Genomic DNA, 14,561 nt, shown 5'->3' with positions numbered 1-14,561 from the left:
TTGAACAAGTTTAAAGTCTTCCGATCGCGTGATACAGGAAAACTGTTCCAGCATTTATTTATTAATAGTTACTCTGGAAAACCATTAGTGCTGAGTCAACCGCACTCTTGGCTTCTATCGTTACCTAACAAGTCCTACTACTATACTACGAAGTGCAAAATTCGAACTTCGTATCTTGGCGTCCCGCTGACGCTAATATTATTTAATACGAGAGTGAGAGGGACGCTACGATACGAACTTCGAATTTCGTAACCCCCCTGATCTCTGCGGTTCGCAGACGTTCCGGGATACGCTGATAACAGGGGTTAAGGCGTTATCGTTCGTTTATTTGTTGGAAACCATTGACGCACGCGCAGTCTGGCGATTGTGCAAGTACAAGCCATTATCTGATGAGAAAAGCATAGCGCTGTCAGACATAATCTACTATTAGCGGTTTAGCTCGGAAGGAAGTGTTTAATTAAGTAATGTTTGTATTCGACACTGCATCCGTATTAAAATTATAACTGAGAAAGTAACTGTCTGTAACCTCTTCATGCTTAAACTGCTAGACCTATTTAAATGACATTTGGAATGGGGATAGTTTATGACCCTGTAAAAGAAAAATAATAGTTTTATCCCAAAAATTGCAAAGTTCCCGCGAACTGCAATTTTCCGAAACAAAAACTATCCTATGACCTCCAGTCTCAAACTATATCCATAACAAAATATGTCTAACCAATTACTTTTATCACCGCCAAATGCCTTATTAAAAGGTTTATTTTGCAACAAGACAAGTTCGAACGAAACTGGACTTTATCACAGATAATGAGTTAAACAACCTACTGTTATTGACAAAATGAACTAATTAAGCATAATGATGTTATTCTCACTTACAGACACAACAATAAGGGCTGAAGGGAGATTGGTCACGTAAATTTAGATTCGTTTTATTATTAGAACATTTGGTACTTGATATGTCTGTTGATTGTGGAGTGCGCTACTTGAGAAGGTCAGAAGGCAAATAAGATAGCGTACTGACTAATGCAATGCAATATGAGCCCTGCCCTTCAACAAAGACACCTAAAAGAACATCCATAAGCTTGGTACATACCAAGAGGATTATTGTTACGACAAAGGTACTGTGTAATTCGTTACGCATTTTTTAGGGTTCCGTAGTCAACTAGGAACCCTTATAGTTTCGCCATGTCTGTCCATATGTCTGTCCGTGGCTAAGCTCAGAGACCGTTAGTACTAGAAAGCTGTAATTTGGCACGAATATATATTTCAGTCACGCCGACAAAGCGGTAAAATAAATATAACTGGTGGGATGCAAAAACAAGTGGGGATGATTTTCTCCACTTCCAACCTGTGTTGTGGGGTAGCTTTGGATAGGTATTTAAAAATGAATAGGGGTTTGCGTAAACCATTTTTTGATAAAGTGAATATTTTCGGAGATATTCACTCCGAAAGTTCAAAAAAATGTGTACCCCTCTAACTTTTGAATCGCACGCCTAAAAATATGAAAAAAAACACGGAAATTAACCAATTGAGCAGTTTTTAAGTTTTTGTAAATTAAAGTAAAATAGTCAGTAGGTACCTATCTAACTAAAAAAAATCGTATTATAATTCCGCCTATTGAGACGGCCGGGAACTACGGAATCCTCCACTGACCATGGCCCAACATGCTATTGACCTTTTTTTTAAACTGACCTACGATTTACCTCTATCTCACCTGATGGTAAGTGCAGATACACTGGTCTACTTATAGTTGTGGATCTAGTGGATACATTTATTCGTAACAATGGAATATCCGAACAATTTAGCTCCCAAATAAAGAGATCAGGGGAGTCAGAATATGCAGAAAGTGACATTCACTATTTGCGACTACAAACTAACTCTTTGTCAAACCGTCTCATCTAATCCACTCAAATGTTGACTAATAGAGACGTTAACCCTTAAATGCATGTTTTTCTCGTACTTGTTACACCATTAGTATCACACAGATCGAAATCACAACACAAAAAAAAACATAAACTCAAGATTTAAGTACGTTTCCCAATGACCGGAAAAACCCTTTTTATGACCCCTTTTGAGTAAGATAATCTTATCGAATAAAGTTAACTACTAGCTTTGCAATGTGCTTACCAAATGCAATTGCATTTTACTTTAATATATATATTCGCTTACTCTATTACTGCTGTTACTATCAGCTGCCAGTAATTTTTAACGCGTTCGGATGATTTCATCATAGGTAGGTACTCGTATATTTGTAAATTTTATTCTTCAGGATTGCTATACACATAAAACCGGCATAAATTGTCTCAGCCGAGTGGTAAAATCGAATATTATGTAGATGGATATTGGAGGAAAACGCCGGTCGACTTTGCTGCAAACATACACTAGAACGGATAAGCTTGGGTGTAGATATCAATTATTTCTTGTTGTTATTCTGTCCCAACAGCGAAGAGACAAAAGTAGTACAGTTTTATAGAAGAAATGTTGTGTCACGTTATACTAACATGATTATTAGATGATCAATTATAGAAGGGGCTTGAAACTACCAGAAAAATGCATGTTTGGCAAATTTTAATCCTATAAACTTATGGTTTAAAGAGTGACTCAGGAGACCGTAACTATAGCAACGTCTGACAAGAAAAAGTTGATCGAACCGCCTATATCAAGAGGTTTGAAGCAAATATTTCTGTCAATCTTTGTTAATAGCTATTTCACAATATGTGATACCCCTCATATTGCGGGTGTCTATGAGCGGCGGTGATTGCTTTCCATCAGGTAACCCGCATGCTCGTTTTCCCTTTCTTACAAATATAAAAAAAAAATCAGAGCCATGGCACCATGAATAATTTTTAAATTTATAATCCCAGTAATACGCGAAGCAACACAATTTGATATAGAGCAATTAATATTTTCAACATATTCAGTCTTAAATCTTTATTAAACTTTACTTGACTCAAGTAAAAATCAAAACTAGAAAATACAAATTTCATGCATAATTAAGTATTCCGTTAAATAATTCACCTCACAAAATCAGTCATAATTAAATAAAATCATTATAATCATCCTACGTCAAAAATTATCTAGAATACACGTAAACACTTACAAAATCAAATTCACTTACAAATTGGAGTCTATGCGTTTAGGTTTTTAGGTTTGCTTTTCGACGGTGTTGAGGAGAAGTTGCATGTAAAAGTGATGTCTTCAGGAAACACGTCCGACATCGACATAACGTCGTTTCTGTTGGAAGGCTGAGCTAAGAACCTTCCAAAGTCTTCCGACATTACATTCTCTTTATTTTCCAACTTAGCCTCAGTGAATCGAAAGCCAGTAGACTTAGCCTCAGTATTCGTATAAAAATGAGTATTGTCAGAGGACGTTTCATCCCTGAATCCACTGTCTACTCTCGCCCAGTGAACATTTGAGATCTCTTTTAAAACTGTTGTATTCGTATTCGTTATAGTTAATTCTGAAGGTTTTATGGCACTCTCGTAGTAACTAGAAGCGTTAGTGTAAAACGTGTTTTCATTGAAACCACTGTCGACCTTCTTAAAGCTAGTTGTTCCATTCTTAGTGGCGTCGGCGGCGGTGTAATCAAACTTAGTAATATTATCAGTCAAAAACTTGAGATCAATGTTGTTGAAGTCTATTTTCTTGTCCTCCAATCCGAGCGGATTATCGGAATTTTCTAAGCTATTATCTAGAGACATGTCCATAGGACTCACAACCAAAGCATCACGAATTTTACTAATCTCATGCCGTACACTGCTCTTTGTTTTTCCCTTGATAGGTGTTGTGACGGGGCTGTGAATACTATGATTTCTCGATGACACATGACTGTTGATGTACTGTTCCTTCTGTGATTCCACATTCACTAAGTGTTGGATGCTGCAATCTCCTACCAGGGACCAAGTTTCTTGAGTATTTGGTAACGGCGACGACCCGGAAGCAGCTGAAATAATAAGCGAAACGAAAATCAGACAGATATTAATATTCGTCTGACTTCAATCATTACTCTTGTTATTCATATAATATACTAGCTGTCGCAATCGCAAGTGGCTTCATCAACGAAGAACTCGTTTGTCGCGCACCCGAGGGAAACTATACAATTTCCCGAGAAAAACTATTAAGTATTATGTCCTTCTCTACATAATTGTATCAAATTTCATCATGATCCGTTGAGTACTTTAAAGGTGACAGAGTAAAACTCACAAACACTCACATTAATATTAGTTAGAATGAAATTAGCTAGAAGTTTCCTTACTGCCTACACTTAAAATACCAATGTGATGAGTCCATGAAAAGTGAATGAATATACCAATAAAAAGATTTAGGGTACCAGTCATAGAATCTAAATAGACAAGCTTCTCGGCGACAGTTTCATTTATTCCAAAATGGGCCCAATATATAAGTTAAAACTTTGAACTACCTTGTGACTGGCTGTGGATCGATCCGTCGACACTCATGTTCATGCTGAAATCAAGTTTCTGCACAGACCGACTCCTGTGCAGACTAGATAGGCTGAGACTGCGTTTGCCCAAAAACGAGACGGAATTCTTGCGGCTTCGTGGTGGCGAGTCTTTGAGTGAAGCGCTTCTTTTGAGATTAGCGTTAGTTGACGTGGACTTGCAGAAACAACGGCCTTTTTTCCCACTTTCAGGGTCCGAGTCTGACACTATGCAGTCTAGACATGTTGCCATGGCTTCGGATTCTGGCGAAGTGAAGTTGGCTTTCTGTAACAAAGTTTAAAATAATGATACCTATTGAATTCTGGATATAGTTATCTTTAATAATCTAATGCAGAAACCGATTTCAAGAATTCTTTCACTATTAGAAATTTAGTCTATCCTGAATTAACATAAGGTGGTTTTTATCTCGGAAGAGTGCATTTAAGCGGAACGCGAATGCAGTTTCAGGCATTTGTTTACATTAGATACAAGACCGAGAAGCGTTACTAAAAACTACCTATTCTGATTGTAACTAACCTCATCATCACTTGAAGTAACTTTGGTAACTGGCGATATAGAACTAGAGGTAATCGACGATGACGCGCCAGATTGCTGGTCCAGACGTTTCGGAGGAGTGTTGAAGTTTATCGGGCTGAGGCAATTGTCGCCAAAGTCGACCACATCCAGTATCTTGTTGCGGTAAGCCTTGCTATGACCCGGACCCTTCTTTAGCGGTGTGCCGAAGGTACGCTTCATGCCTTTCTTAACGAAGTCACGGTACTGAAAAAAATGTTTTTAAAGTGATTAGACTGCCACAATAAAGAGTAAAAATTAAATAAGGGCATCACTTTCTATGTAACTGCCACATTTTTAAAGTACAATGTCAATGTCAACAATTTTGTACAGAAATGTATAATTTAATATTTAATTTGCTTAGACAAAAATTACATCTGGGCTGGAGAAAAAGTGTTACCAAACTCCGTGGATTTATCCGATCCGGTTGTTCCTGTATTTTCTAGTAAAACATGTGACATATTGGGTTTGTTGTGGTTCACGACTCGGAGTTGCTTACTAATAAACATAGTAACAAAGACTTCTCGTCTTCATATTGATACGAAACTTAGCAATTATGTATATTTATGATTATTTATGATTACACTACAATAATAATGATACCATTGCGCTAATCTGATGATGGAGTCGAAAGCTAGAAACTGGAACTCTAAGACCGGAGCAATGCAATGTAACCCAGTTTGGGCTTTTTAGAATAGTCTTAGGGTGTATTTTGAATAGGATAAAGATTAAATATAATTACATACACCAATTAGACAAACACAAATAATTTACGTTGCATACAAACGTAGAGTTGTTGCTGTCACAAACTCATAATAAAGAATGACAGACCTTAGATGCAAAAGAATAAAATTAGAATTCAAAGTTGTGTGAAATGTGATAAATTACAACCTACAGTCATGAATAATGTTCATTTAGCAGTATGTTTACACGAAAAGGAATGAGTTATTGCATTTCAGGTTCTTCTGTTATTTTGGAGCTTGTATGATTTATAACAGGCAACCAGGGGTAGACAAGTTAGAGCATTTGGTTTTGACAGCTTTGAAACTCGATTACAGCGCTATCTCTTGAGATCATGTAGTCCACAGCTCTTTTTGGACTCGAAATTTTGTCGGTATAGGTGATAGATGTCGTTAGTGCAGTATTATCTAGTTTTATATATTCTTTTACTTATACTTCTATCTGAATATGCATTTTATTATTTTCATTTATCAAATCCAACCAATTACAGTGTTTATTTTAAAATATTCTCCAAAATTATTTCCTATTTTCTTTATTTGTCATAGTTTAGTTAGCAAGCAACACAGAAATCATAATGTCTAGTCTAGGGACTGCATACCTACGTCCGTCATAGAAACGGTTATTCAAGTTCAGTTTTTGATTCGCGCTGTCATCGTTCATCCACCATTACCTCTCATATTTCGTTTTCTAGAATTTTTTTACCGTACAACGGCAAAAACTACTAGACACTGGCAAAATTGTCCTCCGATGGACAGAGCCATATTTTTTTAAAGAAACAACAACAAGTTCAGATTCGCTTTCGTCTTGAAAGTTTCTTCGATGAGTTGCGGGATTTACTTTGCGAAAGGATGCTTTTGAATTGTTTTTTTTTGTGTTTGCGATTTGGACGCTGTTTTTGTTTTATTTTGTGATTATTACGACATTCAACATGCGTTGTGCGTTAGGCTGCGAACATAGTGGTAAGTAACATTAGTTTTTCTATCATTTAGCTTAGTTTTTATAATACTCGTCCTGCTGAACTAATTGAGACCTGGGCCCAAGTGCATAATAAAGTAAAAGCTAATAATATTCGTGAATTTCAATACATAATCGCTAATACTATTAGCTTGTATTTTATTATGCAATCGGGCTCTGATTGCATGTTTTCCCGGCAAAAGAAACTGATTATTTATTACCTGTAAGATCAGAACGGCGCCATGCCAACGGGGTTTTATTTAGACACGACTTATTTAATATACTTTACGATAGGATGTCCGAGTGGTAACAGAACCTGACTACAAAGCTTAAGGTCCTGGGTTCGATCCCAGGTTGGGACAGATATTATTTGTGTAAAATACTAATGATATTGAAGATTGGAGGTGTGATACATATAAGTATGTATCTATTTAAGTATGTTTAAGCAGTGTTTTCCAAGCTACCATCATTGTAAAAACACAGTTATACAATAAAGCTTATTTCTATTTCTATAACTATTTTTGTTTTCCAGCAGAAATACCACTTCATCGATTTCCCAACCCTGATAAATTTCCTGAGCAATTTAAAGCTTGGGTGAATGTCATGGGAGAAAAATTGGAAAACCCAGAAGACTACTTGCGGTATAAGCACAAAAGAATATGTGGCATACATTTTAAAGCAGAGGATCAAAATAGAAACAACCTTCTTAAAGGAAAAGTCACATATTTGGATGGTATGGATGAAATTAAACAAGCTGCCCATTTATATTACGTAAAACATAAGCACAATAAAACTAATAAGTAAAACTTGTTATTTTTTTATATCCCTACTAAACTATACGAGTAAGAGCCCCGCAGACCGCAGACTTTTTATTGCCCGATAGTTTAGTTAGGCTCTTTAATCAGTATAAAGACGTATGCAAGTGCGCACACAAGGCGCACACTATAACGACCGATACCGAATCGTTATAATATGCGCACTTGCATACATCTTTATACAGATTAACAGCCTAATTAAACTCTCGGCCGATATAGTCTGCGGTCTGCGGGGGCTCTAATAAAGACATGGTTATATTTGTAGGTATGCATATATATATACGGCGTCTGACACCAATTTTCAGAGGGCAGCACGGTAGTATTTCAAATATGGCGTCGCGTCAAACGGGGTGACAGATAATTGCGTTGAGTACGCTCTCTATTCCTTTTGGTATATTTATCTTACTCTATGCAGGCAACATTATATCAACCACGTCAGACGTGATATGGATCATAGTTAACTATAACTGGACATACGAGTATGTACTGTGTACCTATCATAATTATTATAACTACATAAATACTGTTTCCTATTTACTTGTAAGAGTTTTTGTGATCGTCTATCCATACAAATATATTCAAGAGCAGCTGCATGTTAGTCCATTTTATTGCGACAATACGGTATTCGACTATTTTTAATTTTATTTTATAAGTACTTAAGTAAATGAAAAATATTCAATGTGTGTTCTCGAGCGGAAAAACTATTTTCAAGCGACCTTTATATTTAACAGAAGAGTTATAAAGATTTGAAACGCAAGATTGGACATAAACAGATACCTATACTAGCATAACTTTGGACTGCATAGAGAAAGAGAGAAAGAGCGTTTAAGATAGAGACAGAATCAGATTTTTTTTAAATCACTAAATTAAATTTTCAAACCAACAATTTTTTTTTCGTTAAAATTGGCGGCATCTGTATTTTCATAATAATTCAGGAGTTGTTATAGTACATTGTGTCTTAAGGGCGGTAAATAAGGAATTACGAACGAGAGTCTATTAAAAGCCCGAAGTCGAAGACTGAGGGCTTTAATGAGTCGATGTTCGTAATTCTAGTACTGCCCGTGCGACATACAATGTTTGTCATCACATTTGCGAGTATTTTTTTTTATTTCTAAAAGAAAATATATAATTGTTCCAAATATTGGCGATACCTTGGGCTGCGCTCTTGGCAGCGCTGCCCTCCCCCTCCCGCAGCATGCGCTGCAGCGTGCGTGTGCATGTGGTCCTGCAGCAGCGCGCGCAGCACCATCAGTACGGGCACTGACTCATTTACCGACCTTGGGCTTCATGACAAGAAAATTTGTACGCGCAATAACTCATTGATGACAAGCACATTAAGGTCGAGGGTTTTATTTGGGGGGTTGCAAGCAAGATAGCCTGCATGTTATGGCACTGTTTACGAGCAAGTGTGATGAAAAATATTGTAAATATCGTAATAACCGCCAATAGTTGTATATTGTGGCGAGTATGACCTCTGCTACAGTTTGTTATGTTGCAGACATTATCGAAACTAATACAATAAATAATAAACTTTGTTTTAAATATAACAAATCTGTGACAGTTGTTAGTTGACGTATGCAATACTCGTACTGTTGTCGGCCTCACCGTAATAAGAACTACAAAATAAAATAATAATAATAAAAAGGTCGAAGCAGTTAGGCACACCTCGGCTACAAACACGTGAGTGACACATGTACCTTATTTTAAACTTTGTTTGTTTGTAGAATCTCAGGCAACAATTGAACCGATTTTATACATTCTTTTACTACTTAATAGAAACCTACACTATACCAGAATACGAGCTCGAATGCAAAAGAGTTCGTCTAGTCATACATTTTGAAGCCTATCCAAATTAGTTGTTTTACAGAAGTCCATTAGCTATAAACAGGGGTCGGACAAAAAGTGCCGATGGCGTCAAACCAGTTATAGGATGATTTCAAATAGTATTTTTAATTTTCATAAACAATTATCACTTATCATTTATCAACCTCTTTATTAAACTATATGAAATTTATTTTATTCACTGAATTCCACTGATTTATTTACAATTATTTTGTTTCTTCATTAATGGTACTTTGTTACTACATGTCACACGGAAGTTTAAATAAAAACATCATCTTGTGTGCAAGATTACGTAATTTTTACGTCATCCGCACTTTTTGTCCGACCCCTGGCTGTAAACAATTTATATTAATACTTATTAGTATTACTCATTAGTATGCTGTGTGTGTGTGCGTGTGTGTGCGTGTGTGCGCGTGTGCGCGTGTGCGCGTGTGCGCGTGTGCGCGTGTGCGCGTGTGCGTGTGCGTGTGCGTGTGCGTGTGCGTGTGCGTGTGCGTGTGCGTGTGCGTGTGTGTGTGTGTGTGTGTGTGATTTTTCTATCATCCATGTCTAAACTGGGGTTTATACTTACCAAATCAGGGCTAAACACGACCGGCGCGTGAGTCTCACAATTTGAAGGCGGACTCACTTCCTGGTGGTTTTCTTCGTCTGTCTGTTCGGACTCACATTCGCTCTGATGCGTCATTCCGCTGTGATCTTCGAAGAACAGCTTTCGTCGTAACGAACCGTTCGCAGTGATCTCGTATTCACCGAACATATCGTGCTCCTGTAAAGTAAATTGATGACTGAATAGTGATGGATTTAGATTGGAGAATTAGATAGGCAAATTATTCCTTTATACGTCATGGCATTAACAAAATAACGCATAGTAAAACAACGTTAGTGAATAGTTTGTTTGTAAACACTTCATTTAATAAATAATCACTAATATCTGGAGTTATCAAAGAGTACAAGTTTGAACATAATTTTTAACCAAGTATATTTCGCCGCGGATCGTGCGAGCGAAGCGAGCGAAATCGACGCAGGCGGAGCGAATGTGACTCGGTCGATTTAGGTTGACCTTAACTACATAGGTTGTATACAACCGAGGTCAAAGACATTTTGTGTTCTAAGAACTTTTACAAAAAAATTCTAACAGGAAGTAACGGCGACAAAATAGTAAAGTCTAAACATTTACGTATTGCTTTTAACTTTCGCGATTTTCACTCATAGTTTTATTATTAAGTACTCTTATTTACTCATTCAATCTATTTGTGCCAGTTCTTGTGAATCAACCTGAATGTTACTGGATATACTACCTGATTATATGTGAAGTATGGCTGTAACATTTTCTCTAACTCTGGAGGCAGTTCGGGTGGAAGGCTCAGAACTGTCTGTGCTGAAACTAACCAAGGATATTGCTTCTTTAGTGAATACTATGGAGCAACAAAAGGATAACAACATTTAAACCATCACTAATTTCCTTTTGTTATTCTTACCAAATAAACATGCAAAATAGGACTTTTATGAAACCAATTTACGAGTCTAATTTTATGCTTGTTATTGAAAGCATAATTTTTTAAATTGTTAGTTGCGTAAAATAAGCCTCGTTTCTTGGTTTCACAAAAGTCCTATTTCACATCAACCCCTTTTTGGTCACCATGTAGAACAAAATCCATCCTACATATAGGTAGTGCCACGATAATTTGAAGTAAATGAGTACACAACACACAGCTACAAAAATAGCTAATTGTATAAAAGGAGATGAATGAAATGAATGAGAATGTGAAAAAATGAGCGCTGTCTTTACAAGACATGATCTTGTGTGCGTGACCTAAACTCTGGTGGCACTACCTATACGACTCACTGCTGGGCACAGGCCTCCTCTTAGCAAGAGAGGGCTTGGACTGATAGGTTTGCTCACGATGTTGTCCTGTTAAAGGACAAGCCCGCGCACAAGGAAAGCCCGCGGTGAATTTCTTGAGTGACCATAGGTCAAACCACTAGGCCACCATGGCAAACAGGAAATTTGTATGAAAACAGATGCAGCATAAATTAGGCAATTCATAAATCTAAAATTTATGCTTGTTTGCCTGCAGCCAAATATTTTACATAATATGATGAAGTGTAGTGGAGAGGTCTATATTGAAGTACTATACTTCATTTATATAATTGTAATTAAGAAATAAATTTATAAGATAGAGATCGCTCCGAAGCAATAAGGCTGCCTATTGCTAACCTTAGAAAATCTCTATGTATATACCTGTCTTTGCTGTACTGCTTACTATGTGTTGGTGTGCAATAAAGAGTTATTGAAAGTTATTGAGTATGTTTATGAAATACATTATGTATTTTTATTGAAAAAATTAACGAAATAAAAGTATTGTGTATTTAATTGACTGGACGTGCTACATAGCTCTGAACTAAAAGAATTTCTTTGCTCACCCGTGACCTATTTAATAATAGCTAAGTTTATGCAAGATATGCGTGTTCATGCAGTTCCTTCACCTCCACACTGTAAGAGAACACACAAATCACACAAACCCGTCTATCACCACCACCACACTACACTGACGCGTTTCGAACTCAACCAGAGCTCATCTTCAGAGCAACACAACCATACACCATGCTACCAGATGTTAGACTGATGTGATTGTTGGCGGGTGAAGAAAGAAATTCTTTTAGTTCATTGATATGGACCTCTGCAAAGTAACACCTGATTCAATAAATTAGCTCTGCATATATGTGAAGGTCAAGAGGAAATTTGTTTATCGCTATGCCGCGAGAACTATGCATATTTCCAGGATAAAAAGTTTCCCATGCCCTTTTCCGGGATTCAAACTATCTCTATAAGAAATTTCATTTAAATCGGTTCAGTGGTTTAGGTGTGATGAAGTAACAAACAAACAGACTTTCAAACTTTCGCATTTATAATATTTGCAGGATAACAATTAACTAAACTGAAGCTATCAGCCTTGAAAAGTATGGTTTTAAGAATCTGATAATAATTAAGATACTTAGGCAAATTAGGTCAAGAACTCTTTCTTTTTTATTAAATTAAAGTTTTACTCCTTGTTATTGTAATGAGGTCTACTACTTACCATCTTTCATTATTAGAGACTTCTCTTTAAAACTTTCAATCAAAACATCGGCTTCAGTGGAAGCTGGCAGCAAAGGCTTCACTTTCTTGGAAGACTCCAGAGGACTAGGCATCACCATCTCTTGGGAAAAAAACCTGCAATGATCAAAAAAATTTACAACTTTCTTGCCCTAAACAGCCCTCTAAGGCAAGTATGCTACACATTGGTTTAAATAACTAACTCGAGATTTTTTTGAGATACCCATTATTGCTTTAAGAGGGCAGTACAGGTCTAACAATTTTACATACTGCTTTTAATGCAATACTCAATGTGTCAATGTATTAATTATTGTGCATTGCAGAGTACTTTTAACTTTAGGATTGTAAGACCAATGACCAAATCACTTACCAAGTGATAAAACGGTATCAAAATAGAACTGGGTAACTGGCCCAGTTTAACATGAGTTAAATTTCTACTTGACACACATACTGCATTTTTACTGGTCTTTCTGTCTAGTCTTAACAAATGTAGCTACAAGACATGAGCTCCGAATCAACTTATTAAGAAAACAAAGAACAGTACTGATTCAGTCTAGTTTGATTATGATCAAAGTGGACTTGTCTTTTTGTTGTTAATAATTTGTGAGACGATGTTTGTGTGATATGTATGACTCAAGTCTATTATAAAATTTATAATTTAGCTTAATACAAAAATGTATTGTTACACATTTTTTTATAAGGTCCTAACATAATTGAAATTCTGTGGGAATTAATTCTATGGTAGACTATTATTATTTTATTATTAAATGAATGTCCTAATAAATAACACGCAATTAAGATTAAACTTACTGTAAATAGGTACCTTATAACTTATGGCGTCTAAGTTTTATTTCGAAAACAACATGCTACTTACTTATCAGTAGCCTCTTCGGCTATTTTTTCGAGATTAGGGTCTGGGGAAGGCTCAAATTGGCTGCTGCAGGCAACTATATCAGCTGGTAGCAACGTACAAGTCTGATCTATATCCCAGCGAAACGAGCCTCTGCTTTCCTTCTTGTAAATTTTGCACATCGAAGGACTGCAACAAAGGATAATTTAAAACTGGTTTTTTACATATTTTATTACTTTAAAGCAGAAAAGATGACAACAGAATCATTCTGAAGTTAAAGATGAACTCGGAATAAATTTTCAATTTTATCACAGAATTTGACTGACCTGCATATTGGTTTGTGTAATTTATCTATCAAAACTTTGTCAAATGGATTTCGCACTTTTTTATATGTAGGTGGCGTCGATGTAAAATCACTTTGTGGGCTAACATTTTTATCACTCATTTCGAAAATAACGTTACTTTTGGTTTTGGCATGAGCACAATGACCCCATGGACTGGATAATATGTATTGCTTCGTCCAATGCAGTTTCACAGATTAAAAAATATTTTGGCTCTGTCACTGTAGCTCTCCCATTCAGGAAGAGTCGAACTTTAAGTTTATTTTATTTTCCGTAGTAACATGGGCGCTAAGAACGCCCAATTATCTATATAAGTATGTTTATCCCTTGCCTAGTTTTCATAGTACAAGCTTTGCTTAGTTTGGGACTAGGTCAATTCGTGTCAAGTGTCCGATGATATTTATTTATTTACTGCCTTCTGAGAAGGTTCACTTGACTTGAATGGCATATGGTTTCTTATAGATATTATTGGATGCATGTGTGGACTGAACTGGACTGTAAGGCTTGAAAATTAATATTTGAAGATTATAATATTCGAACGGGTTTACTGGTAGGTATTATGTATTATGATTTATTTGACCTATAAATATGGAAAGGGGTACAAGTCGATGCACGTAAAAAGAGCTCTGGGTGGCTAGTGGACGGGATTCGTTTGCGCACCTATCAACTAATAAGCCAATGGCATGACGGACGGCTGCGCGCGCGCTCCTAAGCCCCCTCCCGCGTCCCCCACTGCTCCGCCGCCAATTTTGTCCGTATTTCACTCTTTGCGCAGCAGGGCTACTACGAAACTCGAAGTTCGTATCGTACCGTCCCTCTCGCTTTCGTATTAAATAGTATAAGTGTCAGAGGCACCGCACGACACGAACATCGAGTTTCGTAGTAGCCCTGCAGGTATATCGCCAGGAG

The 14,561-nt window shown here is 36.7% G+C and overlaps 1 protein-coding gene across 1 annotated transcript; it reads right to left on the bottom strand.

Annotated features, from left to right (window-relative positions):
• Window positions 1–2,911: 2,911 nt before the first annotated feature.
• On the bottom strand, window positions 2,912–13,830 carry bora (aurora kinase A activator-like protein bora). The gene is made up of 8 exons (XM_074095900.1): window positions 13,638–13,830; window positions 13,336–13,500; window positions 12,445–12,578; window positions 10,663–10,748; window positions 9,936–10,130; window positions 4,977–5,219; window positions 4,421–4,724; window positions 2,912–3,943 (listed from the first exon to the last, which is right to left on the bottom strand). The coding sequence occupies exons 1-8, from the start codon at window positions 13,754–13,756 to the stop codon at window positions 3,126–3,128; spliced, it is 2,064 nt and encodes a 687-aa protein (XP_073952001.1). The 5' UTR covers window positions 13,757–13,830; the 3' UTR covers window positions 2,912–3,125.
• Between the last annotated feature and the right edge of the window lie 731 nt (window positions 13,831–14,561).

This window comes from Choristoneura fumiferana, chromosome 12, assembly GCF_025370935.1.
Source record: "Choristoneura fumiferana chromosome 12, NRCan_CFum_1, whole genome shotgun sequence".
NCBI classification, from domain to species: Eukaryota; Metazoa; Arthropoda; class Insecta; order Lepidoptera; family Tortricidae; genus Choristoneura; species Choristoneura fumiferana.
This window is presented reverse-complemented; position numbering and strand designations above follow the sequence as displayed.